Source organism: Meles meles, chromosome 16 (genome assembly GCF_922984935.1).
Source record: "Meles meles chromosome 16, mMelMel3.1 paternal haplotype, whole genome shotgun sequence".
Lineage (NCBI taxonomy): Eukaryota > Metazoa > Chordata > Mammalia > Carnivora > Mustelidae > Meles > Meles meles.
Genome location: NC_060081.1, coordinates 38263450 through 38278848, shown reverse-complemented (window position 1 = coordinate 38278848; position 15399 = coordinate 38263450). Strand labels below are relative to the sequence as shown.

The 15399-nt window shown below is 41.2% G+C and overlaps 1 protein-coding gene across 1 annotated transcript; it reads left to right on the top strand.

Annotated features, from left to right (window-relative positions):
- Positions 1–440: 440 nt before the first annotated feature.
- On the top strand, positions 441–13979 carry NAA20 (N-alpha-acetyltransferase 20, NatB catalytic subunit). Its single transcript, XM_045980364.1, has 6 exons — positions 441–584; positions 4590–4614; positions 7326–7416; positions 8056–8191; positions 12885–13030; positions 13463–13979. Exons 1-6 carry the CDS (start codon positions 532–534, stop codon positions 13546–13548), a joined length of 537 nt encoding a protein of 178 aa, XP_045836320.1. The 5' UTR covers positions 441–531; the 3' UTR covers positions 13549–13979.
- Positions 13980–15399: the final 1420 nt, after the last annotated feature.

Genomic DNA, 15399 nt, shown 5'->3' with positions numbered 1-15399 from the left:
TGCATCCCTCTTTTCCGCTGTGATTTCCTAACCCCGGGCAGCTTTCTGTCTCTTTTCTAGCAGATCACACTATTTACTTCCATTAGAAACTCCCAGGGAGGAGTTTTTTTGTTTGTTTAAGATTTTATTTATTTGAGAGAGAGAGGGGCAGTGAGAGAGAGCATGAGCATGGAGAATGTCAGAGGGAGAAGCAGACTCCCCGTGGAGCTGGGAGCCCAATCCGGGACTCAATCCCAGGACTCCGGGATCATGACCTGAGCCGAAGGCAGTCGTCCAACCAACTGAGCCACCCAGGCGTCCCTCCCACCAGTTTTGAGGCTCTGACGGATAAGACCCGCGTGACTTTACAAGAATGATCCTGCAATTTCAGACGCCGCCGCCAGAGAGAGCCTGGTCGCTGCCGTGGTTGCCGAGCAACTCGTGGCCCGGAAGCAGTTCTCCGCCCCGCCCCCGCAGCTACTGCGCGCAGGACAACTTCCGGCGGGGCGGGCGCCCGGGGTCTCCTAAGCCGGCTTCCGCGGCGGCCGCGCAATGACTACGCTCCGGGCCTTCACGTGCGATGACCTGTTCCGCTTCAACAACATGTGAGTGAGGCGCCCGGGGCTGGCGTGGGTGGCCGCGTCCCTTGTCCCGGGCCGGGCCCGCAGACCTACCCCGCGCCGGCCGCCCCTGGCGCGTCTCTGGGAGCCGCCGGGTCGGAGCCGGAGCCTGGGCCGGGGTGGACGTGCGGACCTCCCTGCTGACCTCGGCTGAGGCGCGGCAGCTTCTTCCCGCGTCCTTGCGTGCTCGTCGGAGTCGGGGCAGCGCGCGGGCGTCTTGTCGCAGCGGCTGTCCCGAAGCGCCGGGGCGGGCGGGAGGCGGTGGGGGAGCGGCCCGAGGGCAGCGGTGGACTGCCGCCTGCGGCCAGTGTCCGGGCAGGTCCGGAGGTCGTTGCGAGGTCCACAGCCAAGTGTTTGGTGAGCCCAGCGGCCGCTGGTTCATTTGTATCGGAGTGAGAGCTTGTGAGTGTGGCACCGGCCGCCGTTTCTTTCTTGGCCCGGGTTCGTTTTCTGTTTCTGTTTCGCTGCTGAAGCGGTCTGGACAACAACTTTCAGGTGTGAGTAGTCGGGGCGGGCACATGCTGATGGAGGCCCACTGTGTGTCCTCCTTTAAGTCCGAGTTAAGGCAGGATTGTGACTTGCAGGTACTTAAACAGGCAAGCATTTTATTACATAAGTTCCTGAACGTTTAAAAAGTTGACAGAATTTTACCCTGAACACTCAGAGACATTTCGGCCGGATTCTACAGTTGACATTTTGGTATGTTGACTTCCTCACATATCTGTCCGTCCGTCCATCCATCCATCTATCCACCCGCCCACTCCAAAATCCACTTTAAAGACAGCTGGGCAGTGTGTGAAAACTAAGGATCGAGTGATTCGGATTGATTCAAGTGTTAGGAGAATGGGAAGCACTTGAGGTGGCTAGAAACCTTTCAAAGGGGGGATGAGCCTTGAAGGGTGGATAAAATGTTAACAGTGATGAGGAAGTTCTGGAGAAGAAAGCAGGTGTGAAGGCGAGAAAGCTTGCGGCCAGACAGGTGGGAGGCAAGTGTGACTGGAGTAGTGGGTTTCTCTAACTGCACCATCAGATCAGCTGGTGAAATTGGACTTTCGCTTTGTCGTTGGAAGTTTCAGGCTTGATTGTTGGGAAGAATTTTCTAATGGGCCTCTTTCAATCAGAGCAGTATAACTAAAGTGGCTTGTGTTGAGCTCCCCCTGTGCTTACTGGGCTCTGGCACTGTAATAATCCATTTACTCCTCACAGTTCTCTGAAGCAGGTGCTCTCATTATCCCCATGTTTTGTATGAGTAAAACTAAGGTACGGAGAGCGCCAGAGAATTGCCCCAGGTCCTAGAGCCCTGTGGTGGGAGTGGGTGAAGCAAGGAATCTAATCCACAAAAATATTGGCCCTGGAACAGTGGTTCTTTAAAGAGTGGTCCCAGACCATCAGGGAATACTTTGGAAATGCATATTCTGTTTAAGGCTGCTTTAAGGACCAGTGCTCTGGGGCCGGAGCACTTCATCACAGACTTATGTGGAATGTGAGAAAATTGGAGGAGGTATACCAGGCAGATAAGCCATTTAGGACATCTTGGCAACAGGCCCGAAATGATGACAAAGGTATGGGTTTGGGAGTTGCAAGCCCGGGAAGGGACAGTATGCCTGGAAGCTTTACGAGTAGTTGGCAAAACCTATGTATGTGTGTGTGTATTTTAAGAGAGCATGTGCACACACATTAGGGGCCGGTGGTGGGTGTGGAGAGAGAGGAAGAGAGGGAATCTTGAACAAGCTCCACAGTCAGCTCAGAGCCCGATAAGGGCCTCTGTGTCACAACCCAGAGATCGTGCATGACCTGAGCTGAAATCAAGAGTCGGACAGTTGACCGAGTGAGCCATTCAGGCTCCTGCAAAACCTTGTTTTAACTGAAAGAGGTGAGGAGTTGAGTCCTGTGGATATTGGGAGCAGGAGAACTTCGAGGCAGAGAGAGTAGTAAGGGCACAGGTACCTGTTTCTGACAGGGTGGGGGGCAGTTGATGTGGATAGAGCAGAGTGAGAGAGTGGGAACAGGACTAGATCTTGGAGAGGACCTCCTATGAGTTGGGCTTCTCCACTAAGTGCTTTGAGATTCCCAGATGGAGAAATCAGGTAAGTGTCTGGGCTAAAGATAGCAATTTGGGGGGCCCACACTATGTAGATGGTATTAAAACCAAGATGCTAGGTGACATCAGTGGTGGAGTGAGTATGGATAGGAAAAAAGAGGCTCCGGGTGTTGTAGGAGACCTAATGGCCCTCTGAGTTGGGAGGAGAAGCTGATGGTGGGTCTTGGAAGCTCTGTGAGGAGAGCATTTCAGGTGCAGGAAGTGGGGAGCCATGTCAGGAGCTGCTGATGGCCCAGTGTGCAGCATGTCTGTACTTTTATCCCAGGAGGGGAGAATTTTGGGAGCAGGGGGCTGGGCAGTGAAAGGGGGTGGATCTGCCCACCAGCACTCCAGGCATGGTTACAGGAGAGTGAGTAGAGGGGACTGCAGACGCTGTAGGTGTGGGGGTGCCATGGTGCGACCTTGGTGAAGGCTTCTTCCTATTGTGTATTTTCTGTTGTGAAATAGGAAGCAGCTGATACTGAGAAGGAGGTGGCCTGTTGTGGAGAGTTGAGGCAAGGCTATAAAGCAGTCGTTGAGAAGTGTGGGAGACTGTATTCCCACACTGGAACAGTGATTCTCCAGGTGTGGCTGATGCTCTTCAGGCTCCTTTTTGCAAGGTCAGAGTGATTTTCAGGAAAGCACCAAGATGGGTTTTTTTGGCCTTTTTCATTCTCTCACAAGTGCACAGTGGAGTTTTCAGCTGTGTGGCTTGCAATACCGAGTGTTAACAGACACAGATGTGAGACTCCAGCTGCCCCCCCACCTTTTTAAAGATTTTACTTATTTATTTGACCGAGAGATTACAAGTAGGCGGAAAGGGTGAAGCAGGCTCTCTGCTCAGCATGTGAGGCTCAATCCCAGGACCCGCAGACCATGACCCATGCTGAAGGCAGAGGCTTACCCCATTGAGCCACCCAGGCGCCCCCAAGCTGTCTTAAGCCAGACATTAACAAAGACTTGTAAAATTGTTAAAACAAAGCCTTTTTTTGTCGATAAATTATGTTCCTGAAAGGAGTCACTTTTGGTTTTAAAAAAAAGTTATTAACATGTAATTGATTTATTTTAAAATGAATGTTTTAGAAAATGTAATTATTAGTAGATATAACCCACTTGAGTTCTTTGGGCGGTCCTCAATAATTTTGAGTGTAAACAGGTTCTGAAACCAAAAGTTTGAGAACTACTGGCCTGGAGAAGTGCCTTGGTAAGGGTCCCAAGGAAGAATCTGGCTAGGTATACAAGAGGAAGTTATGGGTGGCTCGTTTTGAGCCTGGCAAAATAGTGGTTCCATTAATTGAATAGGAAAGTGAGGGGCAGAGCTCTTTGCAGCCAGCTGCAGAGGTGCGTTTTAAGAACTGTTGACTCAGGAGTATTGTGATTAGTTGGGACAGGTGCTGGGTAGCACCAGAGCCAGATCCGGGAGTCTTCCTCCAAAAGTTAAGGGATGGGATGGTGGGGAAGAGGAGGTAAGAATGTAGAAGAGTGGGAAGGAAACACCGAGTGGTGAGAAGGCCCACACTGAGCAGCTGAAGGCCCAGAGACAGGCGGGAGGGACTGCTGTCAGATGCTGCAGGGAGCTAGTTCTACTTTCTCTGACTTTCATGCCTGGTTGGGCCCCAGTTCCATTGATGATTTACAGCCATTTAGAAAATGGAAGGTTTTGATGCAGGTGTATTAACTATAAATTAACTTTTAAGGAAGAAACCGTTAAATAAATATTTATAGATATCATTATAGTGGCTGTGATGGCTTAGTTTGGCCTTTGGTAGCTTCCTTAGCCCTAAAGTTGGTTTTAAAGTTGTGGATTTGGCATGTTTTGTTTTTCTGGTGCATGTTTTTAGTTTCAGTGGCTTATTTAAACTGGTTTTGTCAACACTGCTTACTACTGACATTTCTTTTCTTTCTTTTAGTAACTTGGATCCACTTACAGAAACTGTATCCTTTAAAAAAAAAAAAAAGTTAAATGAAGGCTAAGAGTAAGGAACATGGAGAAACAAAAGAAAAAATGACTTGAGTACTGAAAAACTTTAAAACTTGCAGGCCAGGAAACATAAGCAACATTGAAAGCAATTTAAAAAACCAAACAAACTGGGACTAAGAGTTGTCTTAAATCTGCCTGGCAAGCTACTAGAAAAATGACCTCATAACTAAAGCAGTGCAGCTCCCCTGGGTGGTAAGTATGGCTCCATACAACTGAAAGCAGTGACTTCAGGATGGGTTATTACTCTCTGTGAATGAAGCTTGGTGGTGACGAGCAGTCTGTAGTGGTTCCATGAAGTCATTGGCAACCAGGCTGTGCACTTTAACCACCGTCTCACTCCCAGGGTGGCCTTGGCTTTCTCGGGCATCAGGTCCATGTTCCTGGCAGGAGGATCAACAGAGGGGAAGGTGAGAGTGACCTTCCCTTTCAGGAGTACCTGTAGGAAGTACCACACAGGCTTCTGTATCCCACTGACCAGCAGCTGCCTCCTGCCACACTCACCAAGCTCAAACAGTCCAGGAATGAACCCAGCTTCCCATTTGGGCTTATTACTAAGAAAGGATTTAGGGGTAATAATTAGCCATATCTATGATGTTCCCCAATGAAAGTGGGCAAAGATGTGTGAAGTTGGGGTGCTGTGGGTTATGTTGCACTAAGAGACAACCCCACATTCTCGGTGGCTTTCTACCTTCTACTCCATGTCCACTGCAGAGTAGGAGGGTAATATTAACTGATAATTTAACAAAAAAGAGTGAAGAAGCTAATGACGTATATTAAGGGTTCAGTCTCACCAGTCAAAAGATATGTGGATTAAAACCAAAATGATATGCTGTTCTTTACCTATCAGATTATCAGGGATTAAAAAATAATTAAACTCATGCTGATGAGGGTAAGAGGAACATTCTCATAAATTGCTAGTGACAGTATAAACTGAGAGTCTTTCTGGAAGGCACTTTGGCAGTGTAATACATACTAAGTAATTCCACTTCCCAGAAGCTAAAAATAACAGGTGAGGAATTGGCAAACTAAGGTGCGTAGGCCAAATTTGGTCCACTGCCTATTTTTATTTTTGTAAATACAGTTTATAAAACTGTATTGTGTCTAGTAAGACACAACCATGCTGAAAAATTTATATATTATCTGTAGCTTTGTCCATGGCTTTCACAGAGTAGTTGCATCAGAGAGCATATGGTCACCCAGCCCTGAATATTTACTGTCCTATTATAGGAAATGTTTGTTAACCCCTGAGTTATGTCATTACCAACATTTTTATTACAGTTAGAATATTAAAAATTTAGAATAGCATTCACAAACAAGGAAATGGTTAGAAAAAATATACTGTATTCGTGAGGAATTTAATAAGATTTTCAAGACACTGAAAATAACCCACATGTCCCTTGGCAGCAGATAGGTGATTTAAATTGATCACCCGATGGAGTATACTATACATTATTAAAAATTAACTATAGGTATAGATAACAACAGGGCTACATATCAGAAACAAAGCTGAGTGAAAAAGCAGAAAAATCACTGAAGTTTTCATTTTGTATTTCAAAAAATTAAGACTTTTTAGAGACCTCCATGTTAAAAAGATTTTTGAATAACACAAAAAATTTTCACTGTATAAGGTGAAGTATTAGGGTACAAATCAACTTACATGGTGTGTGTCTAGTGACACTTCAGATTTACAGTAAAAATCCCATAATCCAGGTGAGGCTATGTGTGCAAGTAACCTGCCAGGTATTGGTGGTTGCTGAGCCGATATCCGGCCTCCTGACGCTGGTTGAGAGGTAGTAATGGTGTGTGTCGGCGGCTGACCAGCAAGAAGACTGGCTGGCGTGCTGTGTTATGGGTTATGTTTGAAGAGTGCTCAAAATAGTGGCTGTTGTTCAGAGGAGAATCTGAAGAATTTATGACTGAGCAGATTTTACAGAAATTTTTAAAAAAGAGTTGTGTGATTTGTGGTGGCCCCTCATAGAATTGTATCTGCGAGCTTACACTAAGAAGAAACAGAATGAGCACGTGTCAGTAAGGATGCCAGCGTTGAAGTGTCATAATGAGCAAATTATTCAGGCTTTTACTCTTAAGTCGGCATTTATTTGTAGTACCAGAAAGGGAGAATTTTAATCAGTGCAGGGGAAACACTAGGTAATTGATGACTCTGGAAATACTTAACTTTTAGCTATTTTCACAGCCACACAGTTCAAGTAGGAACTAGTCATTAATTTTCTAGTGCAATTATGGATAAACAAATGTATTGAGCATCTACTTTGTGCTCAGCACCAGGGATAGAGTGAACATGACATTCATATCCAAAAGGGAGAGAGAGAGTGAACAATATCACTGTGCTGGTAAGTGCTGTGCAGAGATTTAGATACAATGTGATCAGTATGGACACAGATGATAGAACTTCAGACTCCTGGTTCTCTGCTGTCAGATGGTATTGTCTCCACTCCTATTTTTGAACTTATATATTCGGGCAATTTTGTTATAAATTATTAGTGCTAACCTAAATAATGTACTGACATGAATATACAGATCACACATATATTGAGCTAAGGATAAAGTAACAATATATTTTCAAAGGAACCTTTCTTCACAATGTTTCTTTTATGAAGAACTTTGTACTGTCCATTACTTTCCACACTCCTTAACGAGACTCTAGTATGGGATTCCTTTTTACTTACAGTACCTCGCCCACTGGCCAGAGTACTTCATTGTTGCAGAGGCACCTGGTGGAGAGTTAATGGGTTATAGTAAGTATAATACCACTACAACTTTTTTTGAGTAGGCAGTTGCGATTTTAATGTAGGTTTCAACTGATTGTTTTAGATTGATTGCAGAAGTGGAAATATAATCATGCTGCCTAGAATTTTATTTCCTTTAACCACTGACAGCTCACCAATGCTTTCTACATTTTAAGCATTGTGCTCTAGGCCCCAGGGGACACAGACAGACATTGTCTCAGGCTTCATGGATCTTTCATTCTGTGCTTATGTTATATTTCTGCATGGTTTTTTGGTATATAACACAGGAATTATAGCATCTTCATTGAATTAGTGGCATTACTAACAAAAACTTGAGCTGTGGGCTCCCAAGTTTTGTGTACACATACATACCTACATGAAATGTAGATATTTTAAAAAATAGATTTTCTGATTGTGTTCAAAATTAGTTGTGTTTTTAGTGTATCATTCCTTTTTTAGGGAAAAAAAAACCTTTCTCTAAGTGAAAGTCAAGAGCACTCCATAACCATTCGCTAGATGACTATGTGTTTACTTAAAAATTAAAACTTCATCATTAGTGTCCTTTATAATAAAAATGTACCAACAGTCATTCTGTATTCATGTATAAATACATGTGTTTAATTACTGAGTGCAATCTTTTATTGGCAGTCATGGGTAAAGCAGAAGGCTCAGTAGCTAGGGAAGAATGGCACGGGCACGTCACTGCTCTCTCTGTCGCCCCAGAATTTCGACGCCTTGGTTTGGCTGCTAAACTTATGGAGTTATTAGAGGAGATTTCAGAAAGGTGAGATCCTGCTTTTCAAGTAATAATTTATGAACCCTATTTGGTTTTTTTCATGGTGAAAATTTCTAAGTTTTTCTGTTCAGGCTGAATATTGTGCTTCAGTTTGCAGGATTTTCATTTTCATCAGTAGTTGTGTATTCACATATTCAGAGTAGTAGCATTGTCCCTATTTTGCCATTGAGGAAAATCCAGGCAAAGTAAGTGACCTGCCATGGGCTTATATGCTGGGTAATAAATGCAATCCAAGACTAGCCCTTAAGTTTTGTTTGTTTGTTTGGTTGGTTGGTGTTCTTGACACTGTTGCAGATGTTTCCAATTCTCTGTCAACATCGCCCTTTGCATCTCAGTGATTTTTTTCCTAGTGCCCCTATGGCCCAAAAAAAAAAAAAAAAAAAAAAAAATCCCTCAGTTTAGACTTAACCAGTTATGTCCCTACTGCTTAGTAAATATTTATGGGCTAACAAACTAGTAGCTGTTTGGGAAACATAAACAAATTGAGAGAAAAAATATTATTTCATTGTTAAATAACTGCAGCTACCTATTAATGAAATGTGTGCCTTTTGGGCATTTCATGACTTCTTAAGCTTGGAAACAGATTTGACACAACCACCTGCATTCTTATTTCATACTGATTTTCTTGTAGTACTGGGTTTTTGGTTTTTTTTTAGTCACAGGAACTGCCCAAACCTGGCTTCATAAAACCTTTTGATGACCTTTGTCATTAGAAGCTTAACACCATGTAATGCTGCATTTGTGATTATATCAAACTAGTAGTTTGCGAGTGTCTGACATGTAAGGTTTATCTGTGTTTCCCCCAAACATCTAAAATATCCTGTAGCACCTCTAAGAGTTTGAGCCACCTTAGAGCACTCTGGAGCAGTTTGGGTACACATTAAAAACACAACTGCCGGCATTAGGGCTTTTTTTAAAAAGACCTATTGTGTATGTCAAACACCCTCATTACATGAGATAAAAGTAATATAATTAAAAGACTCCTGCCAGCTCCCATTCTAAAAGAGGTAAGACATGTGATGTGTGTTTAAGTTTTATCAGTTGTCAAGCTGCCATTTATTTTTTTCCTCTACTTTTAAATGCCCAGAAGTACAATTTACCTGTAGTAAAAGAATAAAGTACATTTAAAATTTATTAAAAGGGAAAAACCTCACGTTAAAATGTTCTTACAACAGGAAAAGACAGAGTGTCAGAACTGTATTTACAGGAAATATATGTAAAGATTAAAGATTCAAAAAAATTTTAAAAATTATGCAAATTCTAACCAAAAGACAGTTGGTATACTTTTTTTTTAAGTTTTTATTTATTTTATTTATTTATTTATAGTTTTTATTTATTTGATATTTATTTATTTTTATTTATTTATTTTATTTATTTATTTGATATTTATTTGATTTATTTATTTGATTTATTTATGTATTCCAACCTATCACAAGTAGGCAGAGAGGCAGGCAGAGAGACAGAAGGGGGAAGCAGACTCCCTGCCGATCAAGGAGCCAGATGTGGGGCTCGATCCCAGGACCCTGGGATCATGACCTGAGCCGAAGGCAGAGGCTTAACCCACTGAGCCACCCAGGCACCCCAGACAGTTGGTATACTTATTAACAAGAGTCACATAATCGTTCAATAATTTTTGAGAGTAAAAAAAAAAGGGTCACTGCTTATATGTAAAAAGATTTAATGCATCCGGAAGATGCAAAAATTGATAGAAGTACAAGGAGAAATAAGTAAACATCATAATGAGAGATTTGAACATCCTTTTTCTAACTGATAGAACAATTAGAGAAATTGATTAAGGGCACAGAATAGGGGTGATTACTTTTCCTAGGCCAGATACTTAGGCTTTACAGGCCAGCTAATCTAGTGTGTGTGTGTGTATTAAACACCCTTTCAAAGTTTTAAAAACTGTCCTTACCTGGAGAGAAGTACAAAAGTAGGTTGCAGGTAGGACCCCCTTCCTCAACAGATCACCATCAGTAGCTAAAAATCTTTCCAGAAGCTACGACTTCTCTGGCAAAATTTTACCAACTATTTTAAGAAGAAGTAAAGATTTTAAGTTCACTTTTACACAAACTAAAACAGTTTTCAACTCTTTTTTTAAGGCTAGAGTAATACGTAAGAAAGCCCAACAAGAAATATGAGGAATGGAAATTTAAAGAAAATGTCAGTCTTTATAGACGCAAAAGTCCTAGAAAAATCTTAGCAAAATGGGACTCAGCAGTTAATAAAAAGGATGATATATCAGGGGGAAGGAAGGTTGTTTTAACATGAGAAAACCTATAAATGTATTCCAACCTATTAATAAATTAAAGGAGAACAACTGTTAGTAAGTGCAGAAAATGCTTTGATAAAATCCTATTGATTAAAAATGGTTAACAATGTAGGAAATAGAAAGGGAGAACTTCCTTAACCTAAGAAAAGAATATTTACCAAAAATCTGTAGTAAATATTAGCAGTGATGCAGTGAATGCTTTCTCTTTGAAGAAAGGGCTGAGACAAGGAAGGATGCCTACAGTCAGCCCATCTTCCGTAATTTACTGGAAATCCTAGACAGCATGGTACAGCAAGAAAAATAAAAGATACAAGGATTGAGAAGAAACAAAGCTCTTATTTTGTACACACAAGACTGTACAAACAAAACCACAAGAAGCTACAAACAAATGTTTAGAATAAAAGTTAAGCAGAGTTGTTGGACAATCAGTATTAAAATCAATTTCATTTCTACACAAAAAGTAAAATTTAAAAAAAGATGCCAGGTACAGTGGCATCAGAATAAATTAAGCCCTTTGAGAAAAATCTAACAAGAGCTATGCAAGACTTCTCTGAAGTTTCTAACACTTTCCTGAGAAACAGAAAAGATGACCTCTCTTAGTGGAGAGAGAACTATGTCAGTGGCAGGGAGGGCTAAACTGGTGTTTGATCCATGGAGCCAAACTGTAACTGCGACCCACATCTCCAGTCTTTTTTGTGAGACTTGCTCAATGGATTCTGAAGCTTACAGGGGAATGGAAAGAGACAGATCATTTGAACAACAAGGTGGGCAGGTTTGCCTCTCCAGATATGAAGCTGTAATGAGTGCGCTCTGTGTCAGTGCTGGAGTACTTGTCTAGACCAGTGGAACGGAGCTGAGGAACAGATGCAGGCATACGTGAATTCTGACATAACTCTGAGGAAGCAACTACAGAGCAGCAGTGGAGGGATACAGTCCTCAGTAAGGACAGTGGCATGACTGGATAACCACATGGGAGAAACATTTCCCAGATTACTGCCTTACCATACACAAATCAATTCCAGATTTATTAAAAACCTACATGTGAGAAAACGAAACTCAAAAAGCCCTTTTAAGTAATATAGGAGAGCATATCCATGACCTCAGGGTAGAAAAGAGCTTTTACTTAAATAAGCCATAAAAAGTCTGATTGTAAAGGAGGCTCATATGCAACTTAAGTGAAGTGAAGCTGTTCGTCAGAAGTTACATGAGGATAATAACAAGTCAAGCCACAAACTGGGAAAAGATTTGCAACAGTCCTTTACAAAATGTCAACTACCCAGAATACATGGAGGACCATAGCTGGGGGGAAGATAAAAATTGTGAAAGACCAATAAGGACTGAAAAAGTGAGAAATCTAGATGACCTACAAAAATGTATTTAGCCTCATTAGTAATGAGAAATGCCAATTAAAATTACCCCGAGATACTTAGATTTTCAAAAAAAAAAAAAAAAAAATGCACCAAGCCTTGTCACTATGGGAATGTAGTCTTACCCTCCATTGGGAAATGGGTACTACCTAAAAAAGGTGAAGATGCCCCTATAAGCCAGTGATCACACTCTTGGTTGTAGACCTTAGATATTGTACCTTGAGACATACAATAAAAATATTCATAGCAGCACAGTTTTTAATCATAACCCAAAATGTTTATCTGTGGGACTATGGACAACTTGTAGTGTATTCATCCATACAAGGGAGCACTAAAAAGAGGGAAAATGAACAAAATCCAGCTACACCAGCCTGACTTGCACATTACTGAGAGGGGCAAATCACCAAAGGATATGCAAAGTACAATAATATTTATGTAAAATTCATCAATAGGAAACACTGTACTAGGTGGTGAATCTACGGCAAAACCCGAGGAGCTAATGAGAGTGAGTTGGGACTTGGAGACCTCTGGGAAAGGGGGATGGGTGTCACTGCCCAGAGAGACCTAATGGCTTTAGGGATGCCAGTGTCAGGCAGCTCATGTCCTGTCGTTACGTGTGGGCCATGGCCACATGGGTGCTTGTTATTGCTCAAATCCTTACTTTGCACATATGGGTGAAAATAATTGTATTACTAGTTGATAATGAGCATGTCATTTACTGTGATGTAAAATAAAATATACAGTAATTAAAGACAGAATTATGGTTTTAAAAAAATGTTCTAGAAGTTTATCTTTTAAAGAAAATACAGGTTTTTAAATGTTAGTATGCTAACAGAAAGTACCTCTTTGTACCTCAAAGTAATTGTCATAAATCCTCAGAAATAAAAATGGATACAAGGTAACCAGCTGCAAAGTCCTATTATTTCCATTCTTTGAATATTAGTCAAAGCCAACTGAAAACAAGTGTTGTTTCAAAACATGTAAGTATTTTCTAGAACTCCCCACATTTTAACATTTCCCCCCTTTTCTTTCTGATTTAAAGAAAGGGTGGATTTTTCGTCGATCTCTTTGTAAGAGTGTCTAACCAAGTTGCAGTCAACATGTATAAGCAGCTGGGCTACAGCGTGTACAGGACAGTCATAGAATACTACTCGGCCAGCAACGGGGAGCCCGATGAGGATGCCTATGGTGAGCTCCCTTCTGTGGCAGTATCCCCCTAAAAAGCCAAAACATTTACATTCATTCTATACACTAGTCATTTTAATAAGTTTTGAACCGTATTTGTTGGACTTAAGTTTTTAAAATTGAGCTATAATTAAATCTTTAACCTGCCTTCATGAACCTACCACTGGTTAACTTACATTAACCAGTGGTTAATTAACTGTCAGTTGTTTAATTATGTTACATACACACATGTTAATTTTACTAAGATTTTGTCAAAAGAACACTGGTACACAGAGCTCAGTACTTGTGACTAGGAGTCTCACTCAACCCCATTTTCTGAGGACCTAGTAAATGGGAGTGGTAGCAGAAAAACCTCTTATGGGAACTTTACATATACACTTCCACATAAGATATTTTGGTATTTGTATACTTACATTAAATTTTGCTTCCTAACAGATATGAGGAAAGCACTTTCCAGAGACACTGAGAAGAAATCCATCATACCATTACCTCATCCTGTGAGGCCTGAAGACATTGAATAACCATGGGCAGTGGTTCTTAGGCTGATGCTCCAGATATTTTATGGACAATATTATTTTCATTAGATGATCTTGGAGCTCTATTAGGAGAAAAGTAATCATTTAGGTCTTACAGACTTCAAGAAAATACAGGCTATAAACTTCAGTCTCATTGTTTCCAATTAGCAATATCATACCTACTAAAGCTGTTCACGGTAATAAAATTCAATCAAAAAGGCAGCTAGGTCAGACGGAAACATTCCACTATTTTGGGTCATAATATTCACTTATGCTAGGGAAAAAACTTGCTCCAGTCTCCTCCTAAATTCCGTGCCTGAGAACCACTGCTGCATATATATTTTTTATTTTGTATTGAACTGCTAATTGAAGCTTTAAAAGCATATATGAAATGTATAAATCTAAGATGTATAATAAAATGCACTGTAGACTATGAATGTGTTCTAGAAGCTTGATACTTGTTTTCATACTGTTAATCCCAGGTTTTTTCCTTGTTTAATCTCACACCACTTTGCTTAAATCCTGCCTTTGAAAATATAAAAAGACACTAAGGTTTCTTTAAAGGGGAAAAAGAACCTAATTCCGAAAGAAAGGCCATAAAACTAGGTCATGGACCACCCATGTAGTTTCAAGTATAGTTTTCTTTACTCGTAAAAATATCCAGTGAGTAAAAGTGGCTAAAGAAAACCCCACAGACAATTAATAAAAAGCTTTTGCCTGTGAAAGGACTTACCTCTGGTGGAGTTGAGGGTAAGAGGTATCTTTCATGTTCTCCCATGAGAGGGTAAACTTTTCCTTCACGCACTGCATGCTGGCACTAGCCAGAACATGGTGGTAGGAGTTTACATTGGGAATCTGACCATTAATTTTTGTTCTTATGCAGCATAAACAGGACAAAATTGTAGGAAGACCCTGAATAGTCACTTATATTAGCATTTTGTCCTGCTTTCATCTCACCCCTTGACTCTGCACTTAGCCAAAGGGTATTAAAATCAGAAATACTCCTCTTGGCCAACCAGACAGACCTCAGTACTCCATCGTCAGGACCCATGTGACACCCAGCAGCTGGGGTGACAATGGTTCAGAGCCTGAAGCACCAAGGCTGAACACAGGTATGCCTTTGATCCTGGCTGTCCTAGTTGCCTCTGCCCTCAAACACTAGCTTACTTTTAAGACACAATTTAGTACCATACTGACTAGCTTTTTAAAATCCCTTTTACTATTTTTTATTACTTTTTTAATTCCTTACTATATTTGTAAATTTAGTAAGTTTTACACAATTAAATCTGGAAATACTAAATTTGGTAGTTGCCCTTCCAGGTGAAAAAATACTCTTGAAGATGATAGTTCGAGTCAAATAGTTTGCACAGTGAACAAAACAAGAATAAAAAGGCTTGAGAAATCAGGCAAGTATTTTTTGCTTGAGGATATGAGCAATGTGTCAACAAATGTGTTATCTCTGTGCTAAAGTTTTCTTTTTGGGCATTATAGTTGGGTACCTTTAGTTTGTCACATGTTCTAAACCAAGTGTAAAATGTATCCTGGATTATGGTAGCTACTTTCTGCTGTCACACACTAGGGGATGTTTATCGGTACTCCAGGTAGAGAGGACGCCCTCATCCAGTAAGACTGGGACATACTCGAGCATTGCTATGGGGGTTCATCTTGTACAGTAATATATCCAAGGCTCTCAGAAGCTGAACTGTAAAGAGATTTGATTAACAAGGCTCAACTCAATCTGGGGTTTCCCAAATTACTGCAGCAGGGAGCAATGTTATTCACAGCACATGTTTTACTATTCTTTAAGCCATTATAGAGTTCAACCACTTGGGGAAACTAATTACAGCATAAATGAAA